General features: G+C 38.5%; 2 protein-coding genes across 6 annotated transcripts in view; one reads left to right on the top strand and one right to left on the bottom strand.

Annotated features, from left to right (window-relative positions):
* LOC134792758 (GATOR complex protein Iml1) overlaps positions 1-14203 on the bottom strand; it is a 44966-nt gene extending 30763 nt beyond the window's left edge. For 4 of the 5 annotated variants that reach the window (XM_063764062.1, XM_063764064.1, XM_063764065.1 and 1 more), the window contains exons 1-15: positions 13991-14203; positions 13232-13366; positions 12608-12777; positions 12205-12471; positions 11650-11792; positions 9955-10142; positions 8223-8700; positions 7432-7574; positions 6997-7188; positions 6459-6653; positions 5827-5985; positions 4980-4994; positions 2859-3076; positions 2627-2710; positions 1869-1996 (exon numbers count right to left, since the gene is read on the bottom strand). In XM_063764062.1, the coding sequence (XP_063620132.1) occupies positions 1869-1996; positions 2627-2710; positions 2859-3076; positions 4980-4994; positions 5827-5985; positions 6459-6653; positions 6997-7188; positions 7432-7574; positions 8223-8700; positions 9955-10142; positions 11650-11792; positions 12205-12471; positions 12608-12777; positions 13232-13366; positions 13991-14033 (2558 nt within the window). In that variant the 5' untranslated portion in view covers positions 14034-14203. The remainder of the gene's footprint in view (positions 1-1868; positions 1997-2626; positions 2711-2858; positions 3077-4979; positions 4995-5826; positions 5986-6458; positions 6654-6996; positions 7189-7431; positions 7575-8222; positions 8701-9954; positions 10143-11649; positions 11793-12204; positions 12472-12607; positions 12778-13231; positions 13367-13990) is intronic. The other variant, XM_063764063.1, reaches the window with a different exon arrangement.
* A 999-nt stretch (positions 14204-15202) lies between these two features.
* LOC134792757 (sugar transporter SWEET1) lies at positions 15203-22626 on the top strand. Its single transcript, XM_063764061.1, has 5 exons — positions 15203-15384; positions 15470-15547; positions 15986-16212; positions 17858-18033; positions 18545-22626. Exons 1-5 carry the CDS (start codon positions 15308-15310, stop codon positions 18644-18646), a joined length of 660 nt encoding a protein of 219 aa, XP_063620131.1. The 5' UTR covers positions 15203-15307; the 3' UTR covers positions 18647-22626.
* The last annotated feature ends 205 nt before the right edge of the window (positions 22627-22831 follow it).

Raw genomic sequence — 22831 nt, 5'->3', positions numbered from 1 at the left:
GCCGCCGCCGCCGGCTTGGGAGGCATCGGTGCGTGATGCGAGAGGCGTCATCGTGGCGGCCAGCTCGGTAGGCACTGGTGCGTCGTGAGGCGGGCGGTGCCATCGTGGCGGGCAGAGTCATCGAGCGGGCGGCGCCATCGTGGCGGCCACCGTCGCCAGGCTCAGGTGCGTGAGGCGAGAGGCGCCGTCGTGGCGGCCAGCTCGACAGGCGCCGGTGCGCTTGACGGACGTTACCCGCACGGGAGGCGCCGATGGCTGGCTCGTAATTGCACGCATCATCACGGTGGCACTGCTGCCCTCGGCGGCGCCATCGTGGTGGCCACCACCGGCGCGTAGGTAACCAGCGACGTCATGACGGACGGCAACCAACGCGGCGATCGTCGCTGTACTCGTAGCGTTTCCACTGCTTCCACGTAACTTACCTTCCTTCCATTCGAGCAGTCGGGACGCAGAAGCGGTCCGCCTTCACCTTGGCGCCAGGACGGGATCGAGAGGTCCGCGATCCACCCGCGCCGCGACCGCAGCAATAGGAGCGGGCGTGTGCCTCTCGGAGTCCCGCGGACTGGAAGCGCCCGCAGCCACAGGAGCGGGCGTGTGACGTCTCTCGGAGTCCCGCGGACTGGAAGCGCCCGCAGCCACAGGAGCGGGCGTGTGACGTCTCTCGGAGTCCCGCGGACTGGAAGCGCCCGCAGCCACAGGAGCGGGCGTGAGACGTCTCTCGGAGTCCCGCGGACTGGAAGCGCCCGCAGCCACAGGAGCGGGCGTGTGACGTCTCTCGGAGTCCCGCGGACTGGAAGCGTCCGCACCGCGACTGCAGCAACAGGAGCGGGCGCGGCCTGGAAGCGTCCGCACCGCGACTGCTCTCGCGGGCTGGAAGCGTCGGCACCGCGACTGCAGCAACAGGAGCGGGCGCGTTTCTCGCGGACTGGAAGCGTCCGCATCGCGACTGCAGCAACAGTAGTGGGCGTCCCGCGGACCCCGCACCGCGACACCTCGGGCTCCGGCCCGCAGCGTCGCGGCGTCTCGGGGTCACCTTGGACGACAGCAGAAGAAAGTCGACGGCGCGCGGGGGCCGGGGCCCGGGCGGGACAGGGGAGCCCCGGTCGCGTCGCAGCTAACGACACGAGGTACGCCCAGGTTAATACGACCTGCCCGAGAACCGTCCTTTAGTGTCGAAGTAACTTCTGAACGCCAATAAAACTAAAATATCATTAAACTGGCTCACCGGATGGTTCGTGACAATCCAAACCTCCTTATCGGCGAAGCGCGGCACCCGGCAGCGGCGCGCGCAGGCTGCCCGCCTCCGCGCCGCCCCCGCCGCCGCCGGCACGATGACCGCACGTTCCCTCTCCGATGCGGAGCGACTTGCGTTACCACTTGTTAACGAAAACTACTGACGCACTTCCTACTTCGATCTCGAAAATGCGAGTTAACGGTAACGATTTTAGCAGCATGGAATGTTTAGCAAGAAAAAAGTGGGTAGAATCGAAAAGCACCGTTCGATGACTTCGATCGCGAGACCGCCAAAAGACTAATATGTAGTAGCGATCTCTGCTATATCTCACTATTTAATCGACCGAGCTTTGGATCGGAAATGTTAAAACACCATGCTGCAAAAATATACGCAAAAAAATATTTGCGGACCATCGGTCAGACGGTCGACGAAACAATAATGTGGTGGCGGCGAGTCGCGGGAAGCGAGCAACGGATTGCAGTGAGGGGAAGCGGAACAACGTCACGGCGTGGGGCGGAGCGACTACATAGACGCTAGCGGCATCTATCGGTCACCGATCGCGTTACTCTCTCAATGAACATCTCTGACGTAGAGTACGGAACACATAATATATAACATAATAGCGTAGGTTTACCTTGGTCTGTATCTTGTGACTGTGATGGTGGAGCCAACGAGGGTCAGCTTGTGGAAAATTCTGCCGATGGATAGTAGAAACCTCTTTGTGGGCGCCTGGTTGACCGGTTTGCTGTGTTGTGGTGCAACCTAAAAATTACGTTGGTAGAAAGATGCTAATACATTTAGGTACGGTACGAGCAAAGAGAATTTGAAATAGAGGAATATTGTGAAAGTAAATTATGTAGCCAGTACATTTACTGCCATCTTTCGACACATATGATTAAAACTTTTAGAACGCCATTTGACTTTGATCCTTATTTTTTCACTGATATGTGTTAAATTTGTTAAATGTCAAAAAGTATCGCCATCTACTCGAGGATGGGCCAAAGGTATGGTGCCATCTTTTCGAGCGATGGCGCCATACTTTTGGCCTACTCTTGTGTCGAAAGATGGCAGTAAATGTACTGACTACATAATTTACTTTGACAATACCTCTAGTCTAAATTCTCTTTGGTACGAGCTTGAGCAAGTACCTAATCAAGTGATATGTATTTTTAGTTTCACTAAATGGCGTCGCACTCCATATTTGGTAAAGATTGACAGGTTCAAATGAGAACGCTGTAAGATGAAACGGAAACGCTATCTGAATCCTGATTGACTGTCACAACACGCGTTGGCACAATTATGGATGTGCTTACATACAAGACAGATATAATTGAATAGGTACGTGCTCTTAAAAGTATGTAGTATAGATGTAAAATTACAACTTATACATACCTTGGAAGGCGGCGGCGCCGGCGTTGACGGACAATGTGCTTCAATCACATCACTCTCGCTCACGCCCACAATTAATTGGAAGCCCTGTCATAAATAAATTTGATATAATTGATATATATAATACGTTGTTCTATTTTTGACAGTACCTAAACACCAACAAAGTAACTAGCCATAAGTCCGGCAGAAGATCTGAAGAAAAAGGCGTCACTCAAAGTCACTCATTTCAACATACCTGCGCCAACCTCTGCGACACCAACTCTTTAAAAACTTCCATAGTAGTCAAAGGCTCCTTATAAATAGCCCTGTTCTGTGCGAAGTCGGCATTCACGTCATCAGGCAGCAGGTTATAGTCTGACACCAGGTAGTCGTTCTGAAGAGACCGCTTGTCAGGAAAGTAGTCGGTTGTGATCGGCAGGCAAGCTGGGATGGTGAGCGATTTCCAGTCCACGCCTGCCCAAAATAATAAGATCATGAGATTTGACGACAAATTTATGTATTAATATTGGATATTATTTATCAAGTCTTGTAAAATGAAAATTTGAATATGTGTAAGATTGCAACACTCATTTTCAATCGGATCAACTAGGGTAATTCGCCAGTAACTGGCCACTTTTAGTAACTGGCCGCCCTAAACTAAAAATGAATTCTGTTCACCTATAAACAGAATTCATTTTAGTATAAGGTTTCAATAACTGGCCTGTTTTCAATAACTGGCCACCTTATACTAAAATGAATTCTATTTATAGGTGGATTGAAATAATTTTTAGTTTCGGGTGGCCATGTTACTAAAAGTGGCCAGTTACTGGCGAATTACCCTATATTATTTGTATTTAGTGGATGATATTTCGCGAATGAGGGGAGTTTAATGTCTGTAATGTTACTGAATAATAAAAGGCATTAAACATCAATATTTTAGTGTAAATTAAACAATTAAACATTGACATCGTTATAAACAGTTTCTATTATGACAAATCGTTATGTCTGAACTATTCAGGACTTTATGAAATTGTCTCAGTTTACACTTAGTGTATGTAAAGAAAGGCATATCTACAAAAAATCGTGTTAATTGTAAACCTAATTCATGCTATATGAAGCATACAAGTGAATATAATCATAGTTATAAGAAAAGCCAGATCGATATTAAAAAGCTTGGAAACAGATGAGAGATGAGTATGTGATGAGTAAATGTCAGTTCAACAAGGCATTAAATTTTCTTTTAGGCATTCAATCGAAACCGGCCATGAGAGTGTAATCTTGGTAAGCATGCAACTTTAAGTTAAGTACTCGTATATATTTATGGTTGCAGCTAATGTTATGTGCGACAAATTATACATTAACCCATTGTATTTATATTCCTATTTTTTTAATAAGCTTCATTTTTGCAGTGTTTATAATGTTCTAGAAGCATATATATTATAAAATTTCAATCGGCTTGATGTGAAATTTCTACACTACTTGCATCTACCTAAAGTGTCATTCTATGGAACTTGCTAACTATGTAAACAAAAGTCACTAGTAAATTCATCATTCTTTGACAATTTCAATATGGCGGTTTGTTTACATAGTTAGCAAGTTCCATAGAATGACACTTTACTAAAATATCACCCGAAGCGTTTATTTCGCCCACGGCCCCTGCATCACACCGCGACACTAGTCAGCAAGAATGTTTTATCTTAAACCATTTATGTATATCACAGTATAAGTCGACCTTATTTTCAAGGATGTAGGTTTGCTTTTACAACAATAGGTACTGAACAGATTTTTGTCGAAACAAATGCTCATGACCACAGGGAAAAATAGTTTATATTGTAGTTTTAAAAATAGGTCCGTAAGACTTGAATAAGTATTTTTTTATTACACGCCATGTTTCCTACTCGTACTTTCATCGTTGAGAAATAGCAATATCTCTATCGCACGCGTATAATTATATTGTTGTACATTTACTGCCATCTTTCGACACAAATGATTAACACTTTTAGAACGCCATTTGACTTTGATTCATATTTTTCATCATCATACAGGTATGCCACCATCGCTCGAAAAGATGGCACCATACATTTGGCCTATCGTCGAGTAGATGGCGATACTTTTTGACATGTAACAAATGTAACACATATCATTGAAAAAATAAGGATCAAAGTCAAATGGCGTTCTAAGTGTTAATCATTTGTGTCGAAAGATGGTAGTAAATGTACTGACTACATACTTTGACAATATTCCTCTAGTCTAAATTCAGTTTGGTAAAAGTATTTAAGAAATTACGCGGTGGTGACACAGGAGACCATAATAAATATTATAAATATATCTACGCGTTATCTACTCGATGCAAACATAAATGAGCTAAATATCAAACCTATGGCTCGGTTCGCTTTGTCCCCGAACATCCAACGCGGTATCAATGCGACGATATCATGAAACATTAGAAATGAGGTGAACAATTAGTATGGAAGTGAGCATGACTTGCCACTAATCATAATTACAGGGTCGATGGAACCGTGTGGCCACCACCTGCTCACAGAATGTCTAATAAAGTGTCTTATTTTATAAAACTTATAAATCTTACGGGATTCAATGAGTCTATTGACGAGAGACTTTTTGACTGTGTGGTGTTGTCAGTTCAGAGTTCTTGTAGTTTTATAAAATAGGGTCCAATTTTATAAAACAACAGATTATTTTCATTGAAAATTTACTTTGTAATTGGATTTCTTAAAGTCCATTGAAGCCGCAATGCGAGGCGGAGAAAAAAATCATTGTTAAAATGTTTTTTTTTATCAAGCGATCTATCTGCCTCGCTGGCCAGCATTATTAGACTTTTTCCAAAATTTAGAGTATCCAAATGAAAAAAAAAATAAGTAGAGACTGTTCGGAAAGAGAAGAGTCGTTGAATGTATTGGGCCCCATACATTCCACGACTCTTCTCTTTTGCGCACATACTCTACTATATTTAACTCGCATGGCATGACTCGTCCCAAAATGGCTGAATAATGATTGGTTAAAACTTAAAATGATTGATGGCAATACATGATCAACGGTATGTTACACAGTTTATAAATCCAAGAACTTCACGATTTAATTAGTATTAAAAATCGTTTTCAGTTACCTAAAACGTCCAAGTATTATCATAGGCTTTCAATTTAAAAAAAAAACGAAAGCAAGCATACATTTCAAACTCACTCACGAATACATTGTGTTGTACTGACCTGTAGTAAGAGCGGGCGTCCACTCCTGCTCGCCAGTAGCGCCCCATAGCAAAGCCAGGGAAGCGTTGTTGGTGGACGGCGGTCCTAACACTGTGCCCAGAATGTTAAGGGCACCTGAAGCACTGATCATGCGTTTGCGGCTTTGGGATATTATGTTGCCTAAAAAGGAAAAAATGGTTTTAGTATACTCTAGCGACCGGCCCCGGCTTCGCACGGGTTACACAAAACCTTAACAAATTATACACCTAAACCTTCCTCAAGAATCACTGTATTGATAGGTAAAAACCGCATGAAAATCCGTTCAGTAGGTTTTGAGTTTATAGCGAACATACGGACAGACGAGGCATGGGACTTTGTTTTATAAGGTGTGAAAGTCGAAGAAATTTCCAAAACTTGGCGAAAAATATCTGAATTAATTAAATTATAGAAAAAAATCACATGACACAAACATGGATAAGGTGCAGGGGGCCATTTTATACTGCGGGGTAATTTAAACTAATCGAAATATCTTCCATGTTTTACATTATTAACTAGAGTGCAATATATTGAGTGTTGATGTCGCGATTGGTAGTGGTATTGCTGTGTAAATTCTGCAGTCGATCCTAGACATATCTTATAACAAATAAACTCACCATCGACCTGGTAAATAGAATGGTTGTTATTGATCATTGGCGACCCATTTTCTTTAGGCAAGTTTTCTCGGTGGCTCTCCCGGCGCTCTCGATGGCTTTCACGTGTGTTCTCGCGATGGTTTTCGGTTCTCGACAGAGGCTCGCCGGCCGGTCGCGCTTGGTAGTGATGCTGCTGAATCAAAACTCCAGTTGGACCTGTAATAAATTGTAAATGAAAAATAGGTATCAATTTGAAACAGCGTAGTCCTAAACTGATTTTTTTTTTCGGAAACGTATAGGAAACAGATCGAATAACTAGACCTCGAATTGGCCCGATAATTGTAACCATATAGTGTACCCAGCTACCCACTGCATTCCCAGTCGATACGAAGGAAAGAGCTTCGTTCGTAACGTTTTTGTTGATCATTAAAATATTATATGGCTGATGGCTTGAATGTAGTGTAGAAATGATATGATGAACAGGTTATGTAACTATTCTTTTCCGTGGTAGCAGTGGGAGTCTAAGGTCAAAACCGGAGAATATATTATAAGAACTCACCTTTAGGGAATATATGCGTCCACCGTCGCCTATTACTAGTCAGTTTGACGGTGACATGTGACGGATCGAAGGGGTTAATCAGCGCCCGTCCCGTTCTTATGACGGGCTTGTGGGTTGAGATGGAACTCCGTGGTGAAAGCCGCGCGCCGGTGGGCGAGTCTGGTGTGTCACAACCAGAATCGCAACGTTTGACTGAAAACATGTAATGTGTTAGTAACATACATTTTACCTCCTAACGCCCATCATACAAAAATAAGTAGCAGATATGAAACCAATAGTGTAGAAAATGTGTTTGTAGTCGAACAACACCAAGGAAATGCAACTCTTTTCCAATTGAAAAAAGGGTTTAAATTACATTGAAATATTTAGTACCATGGGTAGAACTGGGCTTTAGGAGGATAATTCGTACAATGTATTATGTACATATATACATACGTCCTGTAGACAGAATGTCTCCAAGGCTGTGGTGGATGTCAGGATCGGACATTTTCCTGTGTGTGATGGACGCAGGCGGGCTCCTCCTCAAGCCTTCCAGGCCGGCTACCGAGGTCTTCTTAGTCCGAGCAACTCTCTGCACACTACAATCAAAAACAAAAACTTGAAAGTTTTCCATTTAATAATAGTCCGGTGGCCGACTGCATGAAACTACCTACCTACTCTTTAGGGGTAGCTGACTTTTAGTAGCTTCAACTTCTCTTGGTCAGCCGCGGCTTAACTTGACATATTTTGCGTAAATATACTTGGTCAAGCAGATCTTGTCAGTAGAAAAAGGCGGCAAATTTGAAAAATGTAGGCGCGAAGGGATATTGTCCCATAGAAAATTTGAATTTCGCGCCTTTTTTTACTGACAAGATTTGCTTGACCATCTATAGCAAAAAAATGGTACAAAAAATCACCAAAAAAAATTTCATCGAAAAATAGAACCTGATGTTTCTTTATTAAATATGTCTCATTTTACTTCCGGTGGTTACCTAAATTGGGAACGCGATACCCGCAAGCTTTTAAACCACTTCTTCGTCTTCTATTCGCAGGCGCTTTTCGCTACATATGTACTTATTTTTCCGCGTTATCGGCAACCTAACGTCAAATAATGTCAAGAACGCAATTATTTAATTATAATTAAGTGACAATGAGCAAGCCTTGTCGCAATGAAATAAGGCCTATTATATTTCTGTTAACTCAAACGTCAATTTGGTTGTAAAATGTGAACGTAAAAAAAGACTTACCAAGTGCTGTGCGCCGGTGGCAGTTGAAACACTTGCGCGTCATACGCATCATAATCAAATATAGAATTGTGCATATATTCGTCCTCCTTCAAAAGCTTGCTTTTTCTTTCATCTTCATACATTTTCTTAAGCGGCTCTTGACTCTTACGAGGCGGCAATTTTATTCTTGGAATGAAATTAGAGTATGCTACTTTTTTGTTAGTTGAGTAAAATGACAAGTTGATCCAATGGGGCATGGAGTAATCGTCTATAGAGTTGAGGTTATTGTCTTTGTTGTGGAACTTTAGGAGCGGAACGGCGTGCAGAGGTTGTTCGCCGACGCAGACCAGATCGCTGCCGACGCCGTTGTCTATGATTCGTTGTTTGGTGACGTTTGTCAGCTCCCTGTCGACTTCGAACACGCCGACCCCGGGTGTTATGACTACGCTGAGCTGACCGGTTCGGTCGAAACATCTGTCTAGGTAGTGTTTTTCGAATACTGAAAGCAAATTAGACCGATATAAGTTTTTGTAAAACAGTTACATTTTATTATCATGTTTTGTAAGAATTCGTTTTACAAGCTTGGGCGTATAACTCATTTTCAAACTCCATTAGGTGTCAGTTTTGGTCAATGACACCACAATATAAAGGATACGGACCTAGTGTCAGCGTCCGAATCGGACTCTAAATGCCGCGAATTCGTCTCTTTGTGAAAGCCTCGCTAACTGCTTCCGTATCCCGACACGACACACTCGTAAAAATAGCTAGCACTGCATTTGTTAGAACTGGAGTATGCACTTTAATAGTATGAAAGTGGAATGTCCATTGAAAAGGTAGATACCCAATCTAGTTAACCTGGTTGAAGCTTTTTATGGGCTGCAAATCTGACTAAAGGGTCTAGCAGGCTAAGCGAACAAGAAGTGCCCCCAACGACGGATTTGGTCATTCTTTCAGGTGGTGTACTGGCTGGTCCTAAGAACTCTCTATGCTTAATATCAGTCCTCGATCTTCTTTTGTTTTCGAGTTATTCAGGATAATGTAAAATCATCAGTGTATCATTGAAAGTGACTTATTTTGTAAACCGTTCAAGTTAGATTAACCAAACAAAATTATATTTGACAACAATAAAAAAATAGACTACAAAATGAATATGTTTAACCTGCATCATGTCCTTATACTTCATTATAAAAAAAAAACATTTTATTTTTCTTCTCATTATTTTTTATACTATTCGCGGAGGTATACCTACAAAAAAAATATGCATGAGTAGCCACTAATACCCACTATATACACATATAAAAATATTTGCATAAATCTTCGTGCGTCATGTCAAAAAAAAAACATTATCGAACAAGGATCTCGGAAACTATATAGTATAAAAATAGTATAAAAAATAATGAGAAGAAAAATAAAATGTTTTTTTTTTATAATGAAGTATAAGGACATGATGCAGGTTAAACATATTCATTTTGTAGTCTATTTTATTGTTGTCAAATATAATTTTGTTTGGTTAATCTAACTTGAACGGTTTACAAAATATGACACTTTCATTGATACACTGATGATTTTACATTATCCTGAATAACTCGAAAACAAAAGAAGATCGAGGACTGATATTAAGCATAGAGAGTTCTTAGGACCTGCCAGTACACCACCTGAAAGAATTACCAAATCCGTCGTGGGGGGCTCTTCTTGTTCGCTTAGCCTGCTAGACCCTTTATAATTTTATACCCATCAAGTAAAGGATTCTCACCATTCAAACTCATATTGAGAACTTCAAGGAAGTTCCCCTGCGCCGCAGTTGAGTTGATAGCTGTTGGAATCTCCATGTTAGGCCGCTCATGGTATTGGAGGACGATTTTCTGGTAGTCAGTGAACAATCTCCTTAGCTGCAGCAGCACATTCGACCAGTCCTCGTAACGTTCGTTTTGAACCGCCACTCTGTATAATTAAGAGAGAGTAGTTCAGATAAACAAAGGAGATGTTTCTTTGCCTGACCAGTCATAAAAGCTTTATCATTTACATATCCCTTTTTCCTTCCGAAAAGTCGCTAATCGATATCACTATACCCAGGTGTACAGTCAGGATCAAATAGGGTAAGCGAAAGTGGCTAAATATTTATCGTGAAACACCTTTGCTACCGTAGAAATAAGTATGTGATCCGATATATTTGGCAGTTATATATCTATAGGTTGGTGCTGACCGTACTGTGTAAAAGTACTTCCTAGAGAAGTCTCACTGTATTTCTTTCTAACCTAATGTTAAGCTCATTATTTTTACAGGGTTGTCAAGTGGTGTAGTGCCATTTCGACCAATGTTTTTTTGTCTATTTTCATTTCTCAACCAATTTATTGGTTAACCCTTTACCAGACTGACAGTTTAAAATTATAATCGAATTTCAGTCTTACTGATCGAAAATAGAACACATGCTTGAAATGCCGTATGTGGGAAATATATATCCCTTAGCCTGGTAAAGGGTTAAGTTAGTGATTATACAGGGTGTTTGGTACATCGTTTGCCAAATTAAAACGGCGGATAGGTTGAGTCATTTGCTGTCTTCCCAGGCCTAGAAATTTTTAATTTTGCGAACTTTTTTTTTTCATCTCTATGCCAGTTTTTCGTAAATTTCAAATTTTTACTTGCGCTGTAGTAAAAAAAACCATGGCCAATTTTTTTTTCTAGGCATGAGAAGATAGCAAATGACTCAACCTATCTGCCGTTTTAATTTGGCAAACAATGTACCAAACACCCTGTATACGTACTCTTTGCATTAAATTGGCAAACTCAAATTACAAAATTCATATTTCACATAGTTTCGTTAATTTGTCCCGTTTCATTATCCCTTTGCACGCCACGCTTATCGTGTTCGGCGCGGCATTGTAAACCTTGTCAAATTGCACGAAGGTTGATATTGGATTGTAGTCGCGCGCTCGCGCGTCAGTTGACGTCTTTGGCGGTGTTAATGTTAATGTTGCAGTCAAAAGTGTGAACTGGTCAAAAGAACTTTTAACCGACAAAAACAGGCAAAACTGCTTTTGACTGAGCATGTTGGTCAAAAGTAGTTTTACCTGAAAATCATACCTATTTCTGGCAGCAGTTTCGTTTATAGGGCGTAGCAAAAAAAAAAAACCGTAACCTATCTATCTCTGGGAACAGTTTCGTTTTTTGGGCGTAACAAAAAAAAATAACCCTAACCTACCTATCTCTGCGAGCACTTTTGACTGATAGTAACAGTCACAATTACTATTAACCAATGATTTTCAGGTAAAACTACTTTTGACCAACATGCTCAGTCAAAAGCAGTTTTGCCTGTTTTTGTCGGTTAAAAGTTCTTTTGACCAGTTTTCACACTTTTGACTGCGACATTAATACTAACAAATGTTGAGAAAGTTTAGCAATAAAATATTTACAGATATAAGCTAGACTGGCGGATATTTTTACTAAATACCTGTAAAAGTCTTCGTAAAACCTGCCCCTGTAGTCTTTCTGCAGGCACTCTTTCATATGTTGTGGAAACTCTTCCAAAGACTTAGCCTTGTAGAATGTTCTTGAAAATAGCACAATTGTCACTTCATGGTTGCTACCGTTTTTCTGTAAAAATCACATGTCAACACGTCATTTCTTTTTGCCAGTTTAACAAAAATCATTTAATTTTGACCTTCACGGCTAGAGTCTGTTCGGAAAGAGAAGAGTCGTGGATTGTATTGGGCCCCATACATTCCATGACTCTTCGCTTTCCGCACAGACTCTACCACGCGTTGGCATTTGACATTTACGTTAGCGACTGCGTGGAATCGATCGCATTCCCTCTCTATCGCACCAATACATCAGTCGCTAACGTAAACGGCAAATGTCAATTCGTGGTACGGCTTCTTGTAAAAAACTTAAAACGTATAGTTGAAATATTATAAGCTGCCCGTTTAGAACTACGAGCTCTTCTAGTCCTAAATAGTCAGCTTAAAAAATTTCAACTATAGTAGGTAGAGTAATGAACATTCCTTACCTTCCATTTCGTAAAAAGCTCAGCAAGGAACCCATTCACAGCCTTCTCAAAGTACAAGTCTCCGTGTATATCAAAATCCCACATTTCAGAGGACATCTGTATGAACAGATATACCATAGAAGTTGACGATCTGAAGACGATCTTGGTGTCTTCCGTGATTACCCCGCAAGCCACGCGGTCGCCTTGTGACCACATTTCGTAGACCTGACATCTGATGGCACCGCCGCAGTACTCGATCTTTTTGTTGAGGTACACACATGTGCTAACCTTTAATAAAATAGAAACATGTTAGGGTTAATTTTTTTTGGTATACTTAGTCTTTTACAGTTGACTGGTCCTGAGTAGCAGTAGGTACACCTGTATAATATCCTCTTCAAGACCTTTATACAGCCACAGAACATACCAAGTGATTCTTCAGCCTCCACATCTCGGAGCGACCCATGTACTGGTCCTTGAAGGTGAGTTCCACGGAGTCCAGTGCCACATCTGGCACATTCACTATGTTCACGTAAACGTCGGCAAATGTCCGCAGTTGGAATGTTGTTGCGATGCTTTGCTCCACACTGATGGTATCTAGAGAAATATTTAAGTATACAATCATTATTGAATTGAAGATCAATACTAAACCCCTAACTAAAAAAAAAAAATTTAATTTGACTATTTAATTTTAAAATTAAAGATTTTGTAAATTTGACGATCTCAGCACCATTGATTGGACAGAAACGGCTTTGGACAGAGTAGCATGGAGGTCTTTAATGTCGGGGGGCAAGATCAACTTCAGGTTGCTGCGCCACATACATAGTATTAGTGTAGAGACTGTTCGGAAAGAGAGTTGTGGAATGCATTGAGCCCCATACATTCCTTGACTCTTCTATTTCCGTACAGACTAACTTGTAAGTAACTTTGGTCAAGTCTTTCGGCCCAGTGCCTCAGTAAGTGGAGACACTTTCACTGACATTAACAGAGTAAAGCATTGTTAAGCCTACAAGGAACCCTTATACCCAAGGGATTAAAGATTGGTAACAACCTCTGCCTCTCCCTGGGGCATCCTTAATGACTTGTAGCAGCAGCCTGGGATAGTCATTTTCAGGGTGGTATATTTCCACTATGTCTTTCTCTTTGAGTCCAGGATAATCTTTTAAACTGATTATTAAGTCCACAGCTGTAAATAAATAAACAGATTGTATTATTTAGCCATATTTTTAAATATCATACACTTTGAATTTCACAGTGCTAAATAAAAAAGATGCAAATTGAATTGAACAGGTCTGAAAGTGTATTATAGTAGTGCCTCGGTAATCCAGACTCTCACTAATCCAGAGATTGATGTAATCCAAACGGTCTTGGCCTGAAGTTAATGAATTTGATAGTCACTATTTTTTTAAATTTCGGTGCCTTCAAAATGTAATGCAAAAATGTAAAGCAGAGGAGTATACTTAGCTGGTTATTACTGCTAGTAATCTATATCCTCAGTTTAATCAGTGTGATATGTTAATACATATCTAAACATCATTTGTTTAAATTTTGAAAATAATAATTTAGAAACCTCTGTAATCTGTCAACGGCCGATTTTTTGCCCGTCCGAATTAGCGTGGTCCTACTCCTACTGTGCCTATTCTATATTATTTATTAATTCATACAGAATGTAGTTTTATTAGTATAATCAAGTTGTTGCCTTTTAACCTTTACCACCGTTAAGTACTACAGTTATATAGGTTATCGCTAATGTGTACATGAAATAATACATACTCAAGCAATAATAAATAACGGTATGCAAAAAACTCACGACTGAAGCTGTTTTGGTGGACTATAAGTTTAAACGCCTTCATCGTCCTTGATTACAAACTACTCATTTTGAAAAGGAGCACATGGTATTTTTCTTCTTTCCTATATTTAACTAACAAAATCGACTGCAATTGAATAAAATAATTTAGCTTTTACGATAAATATACGTATTAAACTATAAATGAATTTACGCAAAGTATAGATACTATGGATAGATAACAACATCAATGACCAAATTGACAGATGAGATCAGTCAGCATATATATAAAAACGCTAATTTTTCTTTCATTTAACAGAAAATGTAGTGTAATCTCGGAGTAATTAACAATGGAGCCGCCATTAACAGGCGTTCCCCTCTGTCGAAAATAGGCGGCCAATGGTCAACAACTTGTCAACCATATGTATGGACTGACGTTTATCTGACATGACGTACCTATACATTTGATGTGCCCCTCCCCGCAAAAAACGGCAGACTATTTTGTACTGAAAATTTTAGAAATGGCGTCTCCGTTGGTTATATCCTCTAAGAGTGTAATATATATTTTTTTTTTATTGTTTATAAAATTTATTGTTATCATATTGTTATAATACAAAAGAAGTATTGTTTTTCTAAATTTATCAGAAATCACCTGGGATTTTTTATTTATTCGTTGTTCAGCGTGTATAGCAGAGTATGGAACAGCAAAAGCCTGAGACGCCCATTCCTTTTTACGCAAGAAATGATTTTATGCAATTTAATTTTGTAAATGAAACTGGACTAAATCTGATATAGCTGGTCAAGCAAATCTTGTCAGTAAAAAAAGGCGCGAAATTCAAATTTTCTATGGGACGATATCCCTTCGCGCCTACATTTTTCAAATTTGCCGCCTTTTTCTACTGACAAGATCTGCTTGACCAAGTATAAATTTGAAATTTTTTTAAAAATTTATTTATACTATTTATTTGCCTACTAGCCCAACCGGCCTAGCCAAGGTTACAATCGCTATCGCTTCGACAACGAAAAGCTTTATGTCTCTCTATCACTCTTGCATATTAGTGTGACAGTGACAGTGAGCGTAAGCGATTGGCATCTTGGCTACGCGGCGAAATCGGATCGCTATTTAATCCAAATTTTAGCTGTCACTTTGAAGGCTAGCTGTCACACTGATGACAGTGTGATCAGTGTCACATCACAGCGTATACTGTCAAGCACTTTTCTGTCTAGTGTCGATGTTGTCAATAGCGATAACACGGCTAAACTGGCTAAAGCTATTGTCTCCGTTTTAAAATTATGAGTACGTGGGAATGTATATGTAAACGTTAATTTGAATTTCTCGATATGGCTTTGTCTGAATTTAAGGAACTTATTAGCGGCTTAGCCGTCGTTACAACAGTATTGAATTTTTTGTCAGGAATGTATGTTTCATTTAAAGTAATACACACGATTTTTGAATGAATTACAACTGTGTAAATAGTTTAAACATGTTACTACCTTTTCCAGGTTAGTGTGCAAGCAATATGTGGTTAATAGGTCTACAGCTGAAGCGTCACCACTGCCTTTTCTTACCGGTGTTCTAGCGTAAGTTGTTTAAACAGTATTTGTAAGGGAGTTTTTTTTTTAACTTCTAAGTCCCCGCGTACTTGTACAAGTACAAATTAAATTCGAGTTTTGAACTCTTATAGAAATAAAAGAAAGTTCCAACGTCAAAAGCGCAAAAATAAGCGCTTGGGTCTTTACGAGGACAGCATGTTGCGGAACAAACGGGTCCATATTGGGTTGCATACAAGTTTAAGTCATATCTTTGATGCGCATAACAACTTGTGTCATAATCATCATTGCGCATACAAATGAAAAGTCATATTATATTGTGTCATACATTTTAAAGTGTTATGACAATTAAAAATATGACAAAAGTTGTTATGCGACTAGAGGGAGTCCCGGAACAAACATATGGCTTGTCGGCTAAATTAATACGGCCAAAGTATTCATTATATATATATTTTAATTATATTTCAGATCAGCCTTATGGCTCATGTATGGGATTACCAAGGATGATAGTAAGATAATACTAGTAAATATAATAGGAATAACACTCATGACATTGTATTCCCTTGTGTTCTATATGTATACCTACAAGAAGTCCACTACATTCAAGCAGATGGTCTTTACAATGGGCCTGGTGGTTTCGTCTGTAGGATATTTACGATTTGAGGAGGATAAAGAAACTCTTCTCGGCCGACTGGGTAAGCCACCTTTAAATCTTGTTTCTTTTGTTTTAAGTAGGTACTACTATTTCTAACATGTTTTAAACAGGCACTACTATGTTTTAAGACTTATTGGCTGATTTTAGGGAATTTCACATTACTTATAATTTTTATTTAGTTTCATTTTATGTATTGTTTTTAATTTCCAATATAATCATTATTAAATAAAATATGTTATTATAATAGAGACCATTCAAATTTTTTAAGTTGAACATTAATCAGTAAGTTTTGCTCCATAACAAAAAAATGTGCATGACCCATTCTCATCTATGTTTGTCTGAGTATCACAGAAGTTTTCTTATTATTAGGTTGATGAAGCTAATCATTAACTGTTATGCAATTGTTTATCTTGGACATGAAAAATATATAGAAGTATTACTATTACCATTACACAATTATAAGCAGTTAATATACAGGGTGGTCCAAACCTCGACATCCAAAGATATTGGATGTTGAGATTTTGTCCAAAAATTGATAAAATGTCATTATACTCTTAGCCAGTATAACACATGAATTTCAATGTATAATTATATCATTTTTTTAGATAAACTTAATTACAATGACATTTCTAGCTGTTACCTATTATAAGAAGTTTATCAACATAATCAGTCACACTCTAGTTGGTTAAAATCAACAATAAGTGTGACTAATTAAATAAATACTTCTTACCAATAATTAACACACCGTCCGAAGTACACACTAATGAACCTAATGGCTTTACAATAAGGGATATGAATTGTCTTTAAAATAGTGTGGATAAAGGTAAATTAGTTAAACTACATGCTATGACAAAAGACATGCTGAAATAAAATGAAAATATCACAGTTTTCTCAAACATGAATAATTGCATGAATAATTGTTGGCATTAGTTACATTATAACATATAACAAATGCCAACAATTAATAAACAAAAAGAATACAAATGCATTTGCTGTCCACTTTATGCCTAAAGAAACAAACACTTGAGACAATGGTATTCCACCTGGCCAATTTCTTTGTCCGATGTCATTGCGTCTCACTCTCTCATTAAGCAAAATGTGAGACGCAATACACATTGGACAAAGAAATTGGATACGTGGAATACCACCCTTAGATATTGGCCACAAGTATCCTTCAAGGAAATGCATACTGTTATATCATATCAATTGTTTTTGGTTGTCTTGTTAAATGGTTATAAGTAAGTTGCAATCACAGATATGTTGCAATATAATTTGTAAAATTTAATATTTATTATTTAAATTTAATAATTAAATTATTTATTTATTAATAACAAACAAAATGAAAAAAAAACGTTAAAATTAAAACTAAAATACCTATAACAAATCTTAAATATAATAAATAAAAAAGCCTAATTCAAAAACTATTGAATGGATTTTCATGCGGTTATCACCTATCAATAGAGTGATTTTTGAGGAAGGTTTGGGTGTATAATTTGTTAACCCGTGCGAAGCTGAGGTGGGTTGCTAATTATCTACAAAACCAGAATATGTATGATATGTGATACACAACTATTTCCTCTGTTTCATTACGCATGCTCTATCTATATAGATAGACTAAGATATGTAAACTCTACCCTGCATTGTTAGTTCAACTTGTATTTTACAAAACCACATTTATATTTCAGGAACAGTTGCATGCCTCGTCACACTGCTGGCGATAGCAGCTCCAATGAGCAAGCTGTTCTATGTGCTAAAAGTGAAGAGCACAGAATGTCTCCCGTTCCCTATGATCCTCATGTCATTCTTCGTGTCAAGTCTCTGGTTCCTTTATGGTGTTATAGAGGAAGATAATTATTTAATTGTAAGTATTAATGGGGTAGGACGACAACACACACACACACACACACACACACACACACACACACACACACACACACACACACACACACACACACACACACACACACACACACAAGTATTAATTACTTTTTAGGTTTAGGTAAGTGTTAAACTGTTTTAAACGCGCTTAACATAGGAACGTCATTCAATTCCATACCTTACTCTTATGTGATAAAGTTCACATTGAAACTACGAGTACTGGTATTTTTCTAATTCAAATATGTGATAGTCCGATTTCATAGAGTCCTACTAGACAAAGAGCTTACTACAGAACGGTTCACGAGAGTCTACCGCGTACTTCGAAAATAGTTTTACTGTCACATTAAAGCAGCAAGAGCGATAGAGATAGAGATCTAGTCGTGGATTGAATTTCTATATTTGCGGCAGCCCCCTTGGCGCCGAAAGATTTTTCGCACGATCAGTAGTCTAGAAATCTTACCTGTTTGTATTGAAAAAGTCCTTTTTGTTTTCAGCTTCCAAATATAGTCGGCGCGGGCCTTTCGGTGTTCCAGCTTTCGCTGTTCGTTGTCTTCCCCCGGACGCCTCCTCTCTTGCCTAAGAGCGTGTTAGCGTAATCTATAGACTTACAGGCTAATGGATACCCGCTGAGCTGAGAATTATGTAAGTTATCCTATGTTGTACTAGGTGTTAGGGCTATACTACGCCCGTGTTGGCTAGGTTGCCTAGCGGCTATGATGCACTTCGCACATAGCATACATACTATACCTACTACTAGCGTGCGTATCATTATTTAGTACCAGAAAAAATCTCAGGCACGTTTAATTTGTGAAATATTGTACCTTAGTGAGCATTGCCAATATAATAGCAAGCTTGAAATGAAAATGCATTTATATTAATGTGTCAAAAAACAAATGTTATAAAGGAAAATATGTGACTAACTCCTAAACGATTAGATCCTATTTGAGTTCATTGGCGTAAATAAAACGATTGGAAGGTAAAAGATACAAAAGCAAAGGAAAATACTTAATTACGAGTATGGGTATTTTTATTGTCAATTTGTAAAGATCTCTGATTCTGATCAAGCAGGTATAATTTGTTGTAGGATTTGCGCAGTTACACTGGTTACTAGAGTCAGACGAAGATATGTCTGCAACGATTTTGATAGTACACGCAGTGCAAGTGTTATTTTAAACGTCAAACTTGATATGAAATTATGACGTATAAATAACACTTGTACTGCGTATACTATCAAAATCGTTGCCGACTTTTATTGGTCTAACTTTAACATATATTTTATAGTTATCAGCAGACATCGTTAAATTCTATAGCATTTTTGGTGCAGCGGAGTGGTGTTAACGGAATTGGTATAGATAATTCCAACTGAAATGGTAAAGTAAGGTTAATATTAACGTAACTAACGCTAATTAATCATTAGGGTTGAAATTGTTTATACCAATTCCGTTAACACCACTCCGCTGCACCGAAAATGCTATAAAATTTACGATGTCTGGTTATCAGTTAATTTTTTTATGTCCATGACCTAACATAAAGTATTGTTTAATTGTATGTTAAAAAGTTTTGGTATGATCTGATTGAGTGATCTCATGATGTATTCCAGTTAATAGAGCGAACTTTGGATGGACTTGTTTTGTTTTCTGCTTAGGTAGGTATATTTAATTTTTCGTAACTGCATAAATTCTGAATCTAATATTGAAATATGACTAAAATTTATATTAACCGTTCATAGAATAGGATTCTAATGTGTAATATAATAAAAAAGTCAATTATACAGAGAGACTAATTTATAAATAGGTAACTATGTATTTTTTGTTGTTTGATAATTTAACGAAACAGAGAGTGCTAGTTTAATTGATAAGTATACCAATTGTATTTCTTCTTAAACATTAACGGAAATTGTCGCATTTTGTTCGTAAATCAAAAACGAAAAGCCTTTTGCCAGGCCTCGGCAAGCCTCAGCCAGGCATCTACGTACGTCGCGTCGTCAGAAAATGCCTTTCTTGCCATGTTTTCATGCCTCGGCAACAATGTGGCTATAAATTAATTAGAATTACCTCAAAGTTGAACATTTTCAGGGAGGCGGAAATGAGCAGAGACGAGAGGAGAAGTGGGAGAGTCAACCACACGTCTTCTTTCATCTCTGCTAATTTCCGCTGAGGCGGAAAGACAGCCTAAGTGTCAATCTAAAACTCTAAAATGTTTTATTTTATGATCAACTTTCAATATAGGTGTTATCAACCAATCAAAAAATTTGAAGTGAGATACACATACCTACATAAATACGGTTATATAGCATAAATTCTAAAATCAAATTTCCTAAGTACTTACGAAATTCCTAAAACAGAACATCGAAAATCAAAATGTCTAATGTACGAAATTCCTAAAGATGCATGTCCTAATACACTTTTAATCGAACGATCTTTCGAAATCAATATTTCTTTGTACAAAATGCCTAAGGACAATACTTTGAAAGTCAATATGTCTAGTGCTCAAAATAGCTAAGTTCAAAAAGCCTAATGACAATATATTGAAAATCAATATTTCTGAGAACATTTCCTCCTTACCCTGAGATGACGCGGGGCTCCTATTTCTGGGCGGGTTGCCCTTCGGGCATCTGAAGCTACCTAACGAACCTAACCTACCTGCCTATTGATTTAGTTTAGTGTGACGTCCGTGAATACAGTACACTTTGGGGGAAAAAGCGTAGGTAGGTAGGTAGGTTAGGTTCGTTAGGTAGCTTCAGATGCCCGAAGGGCAAACCGCCCAGAAATGGGAGCCCCGCGTCAACTCTGGGTAAGTAGGAAATGTCAGGGCTCCGTCTAGTTAAGTTGTAAGGGAAATATTTTTTGAAAAGAAAGTTTCGTACGTTAGACTCTTTAAGCTAAGGTCAGCTAAACGTAGGACAATAGAAATTTCGCAATTTAACCAGTCGGTAACCAGTTGTAAACAAAGACAATTATTTCCTTTTCGTCAACTGGTTGCGAAACTCCACTGTCATCTACGCTAGTTTTGGTTCAGGAATAGAATTTCTTTTTTAGCAACTAGTTGCGTAACAGGATGATTTATTCTTTTTTAACAACTGGTTGCGAAACTTGGTTGCCAAAACGGCCGGAGGGAGCTAAACGTAGGACAAATGTCGTTAGAAATTTCGCAATTTATACATTTTAAACTTAGGGCAACTGGACATAGGAAAAAAGATTGTTAGTATTTTCGTGCACTAGCATTATTGTACTTTAGACATTTAAAAAATAGGTTAATTAACCGTAGGACATGCGTCATTAGGAATTTCGTACATTAGACATTTTGATTTTCGAGGTTCTGTCTTTAGGAATTTCGTACTTAGGATATTTGATTTTAGAAATTATGCTACATAACCATAAATACATACCATACATTAAATTTGTGGTAGTACCTATGTCCATATATGGCATATTATATTACGGTATTCTATAGACTAATTGTAAATTATTAACTTATCAGGTATTGAGAAGTACCTACCTAATAAATACCTATATATGTACAAAGTAAATTATTTTAGTAGAATATTCTGTGGTGTTTACTTTGGTGCTATACAATATTTTCAGTGTATTGGTGGTGTATTGTTACACTTTTAAATGTAATGTTGACTTCTTTTTGAACGTTTGTCGCCATATGAAAAATATATAATTGATAAAACATTAAATATTTTTCGACTTTACGATTTAGCACTGTCTACACTTATATTTTTTATCTGAATGTAACTAAAAGTTTTATAACTACCCTAATGTAAATTCCAAAAGGAATCTAAATATGCTCTTTTTAATATTACTACCCATTCGCCGTGTTTACCATTTTACTCTTTATTAAGTACGGCTACCACCAGTTTTGACATTGACATATTCGCTCACGTCTACGTAACTTACTTTCTATCCATCTCGCTCGTACATGCATATTAGTGCAAGCGAGATGTACAGAAAGTAAATTACGTAGACGTAAGCGTTATGTCAACGTCAACTGGTGGTAGCCGTAAAGTTCACTGTAACTGTACAGTCAGCATCAGAAGTTGCTAAGCAGGTGAGGTGTTCAAAATTACCGTGACACGCTCTTATTTTCTTAACAATAAAGTCGCGTCAAGATCATTTTGAACACCTCGCCCGTTTAGCAACTTCTGCTGCTGACTGTACGATAGGTACTTAAGTAATTTTAATCATCGATCAATAGTTGGGCTGTTAGGGATTAGTTTCATAAAATTCCGTCAGTCTTTTGTCAATGTCATGTTAGTTCAAATAAAGTCCGTCGCGCGTCGCTGGCGAGTGGCGACGCCCATGAGGTTTGATGCGAGTATCGGGGATACATGCAGTCTAACGGATCCTTGTAATACTAAACCCCCTTATTCATAAACGCGCTATCTGAATTAGCTAATAATCGTGTCCTTATCTGTCATCTCATTTTGACTTCGGTATGTATTAGTAAGAAAGGGATAAAACATAATTTAACTAAATCAGTCCCGTAAAGCTTTATGAATAAGGGGGTAAAAGCCTATAATAACAATAGACAATTATTATAGAACAGCCAAACTGTATAATTTATCTCATTTTCCCTGTTAAATGTTAGAATTTTGAAATAAAATTCTGGAATTACATAAAGCGTATAATTAGCCCTTGTTCTCCGTACTAATACTATTAACTGCCCATAAATGGACCTTACGTCTTTGCAATAAAGTTTATGAATTGCCATTTGGGGAAGATCTTAGGTAGGTACCCACTCAAGAACAAAGTTTAAATTCTCAGCTCAGATCCTCA

This window comes from Cydia splendana, chromosome 8, assembly GCF_910591565.1.
Source record: "Cydia splendana chromosome 8, ilCydSple1.2, whole genome shotgun sequence".
Classification (NCBI taxonomy): domain Eukaryota; kingdom Metazoa; phylum Arthropoda; class Insecta; order Lepidoptera; family Tortricidae; genus Cydia; species Cydia splendana.
The sequence above is the reverse complement of the archived record's forward strand: the minus strand, read 5'-3'. Positions and strand labels throughout refer to the sequence as shown.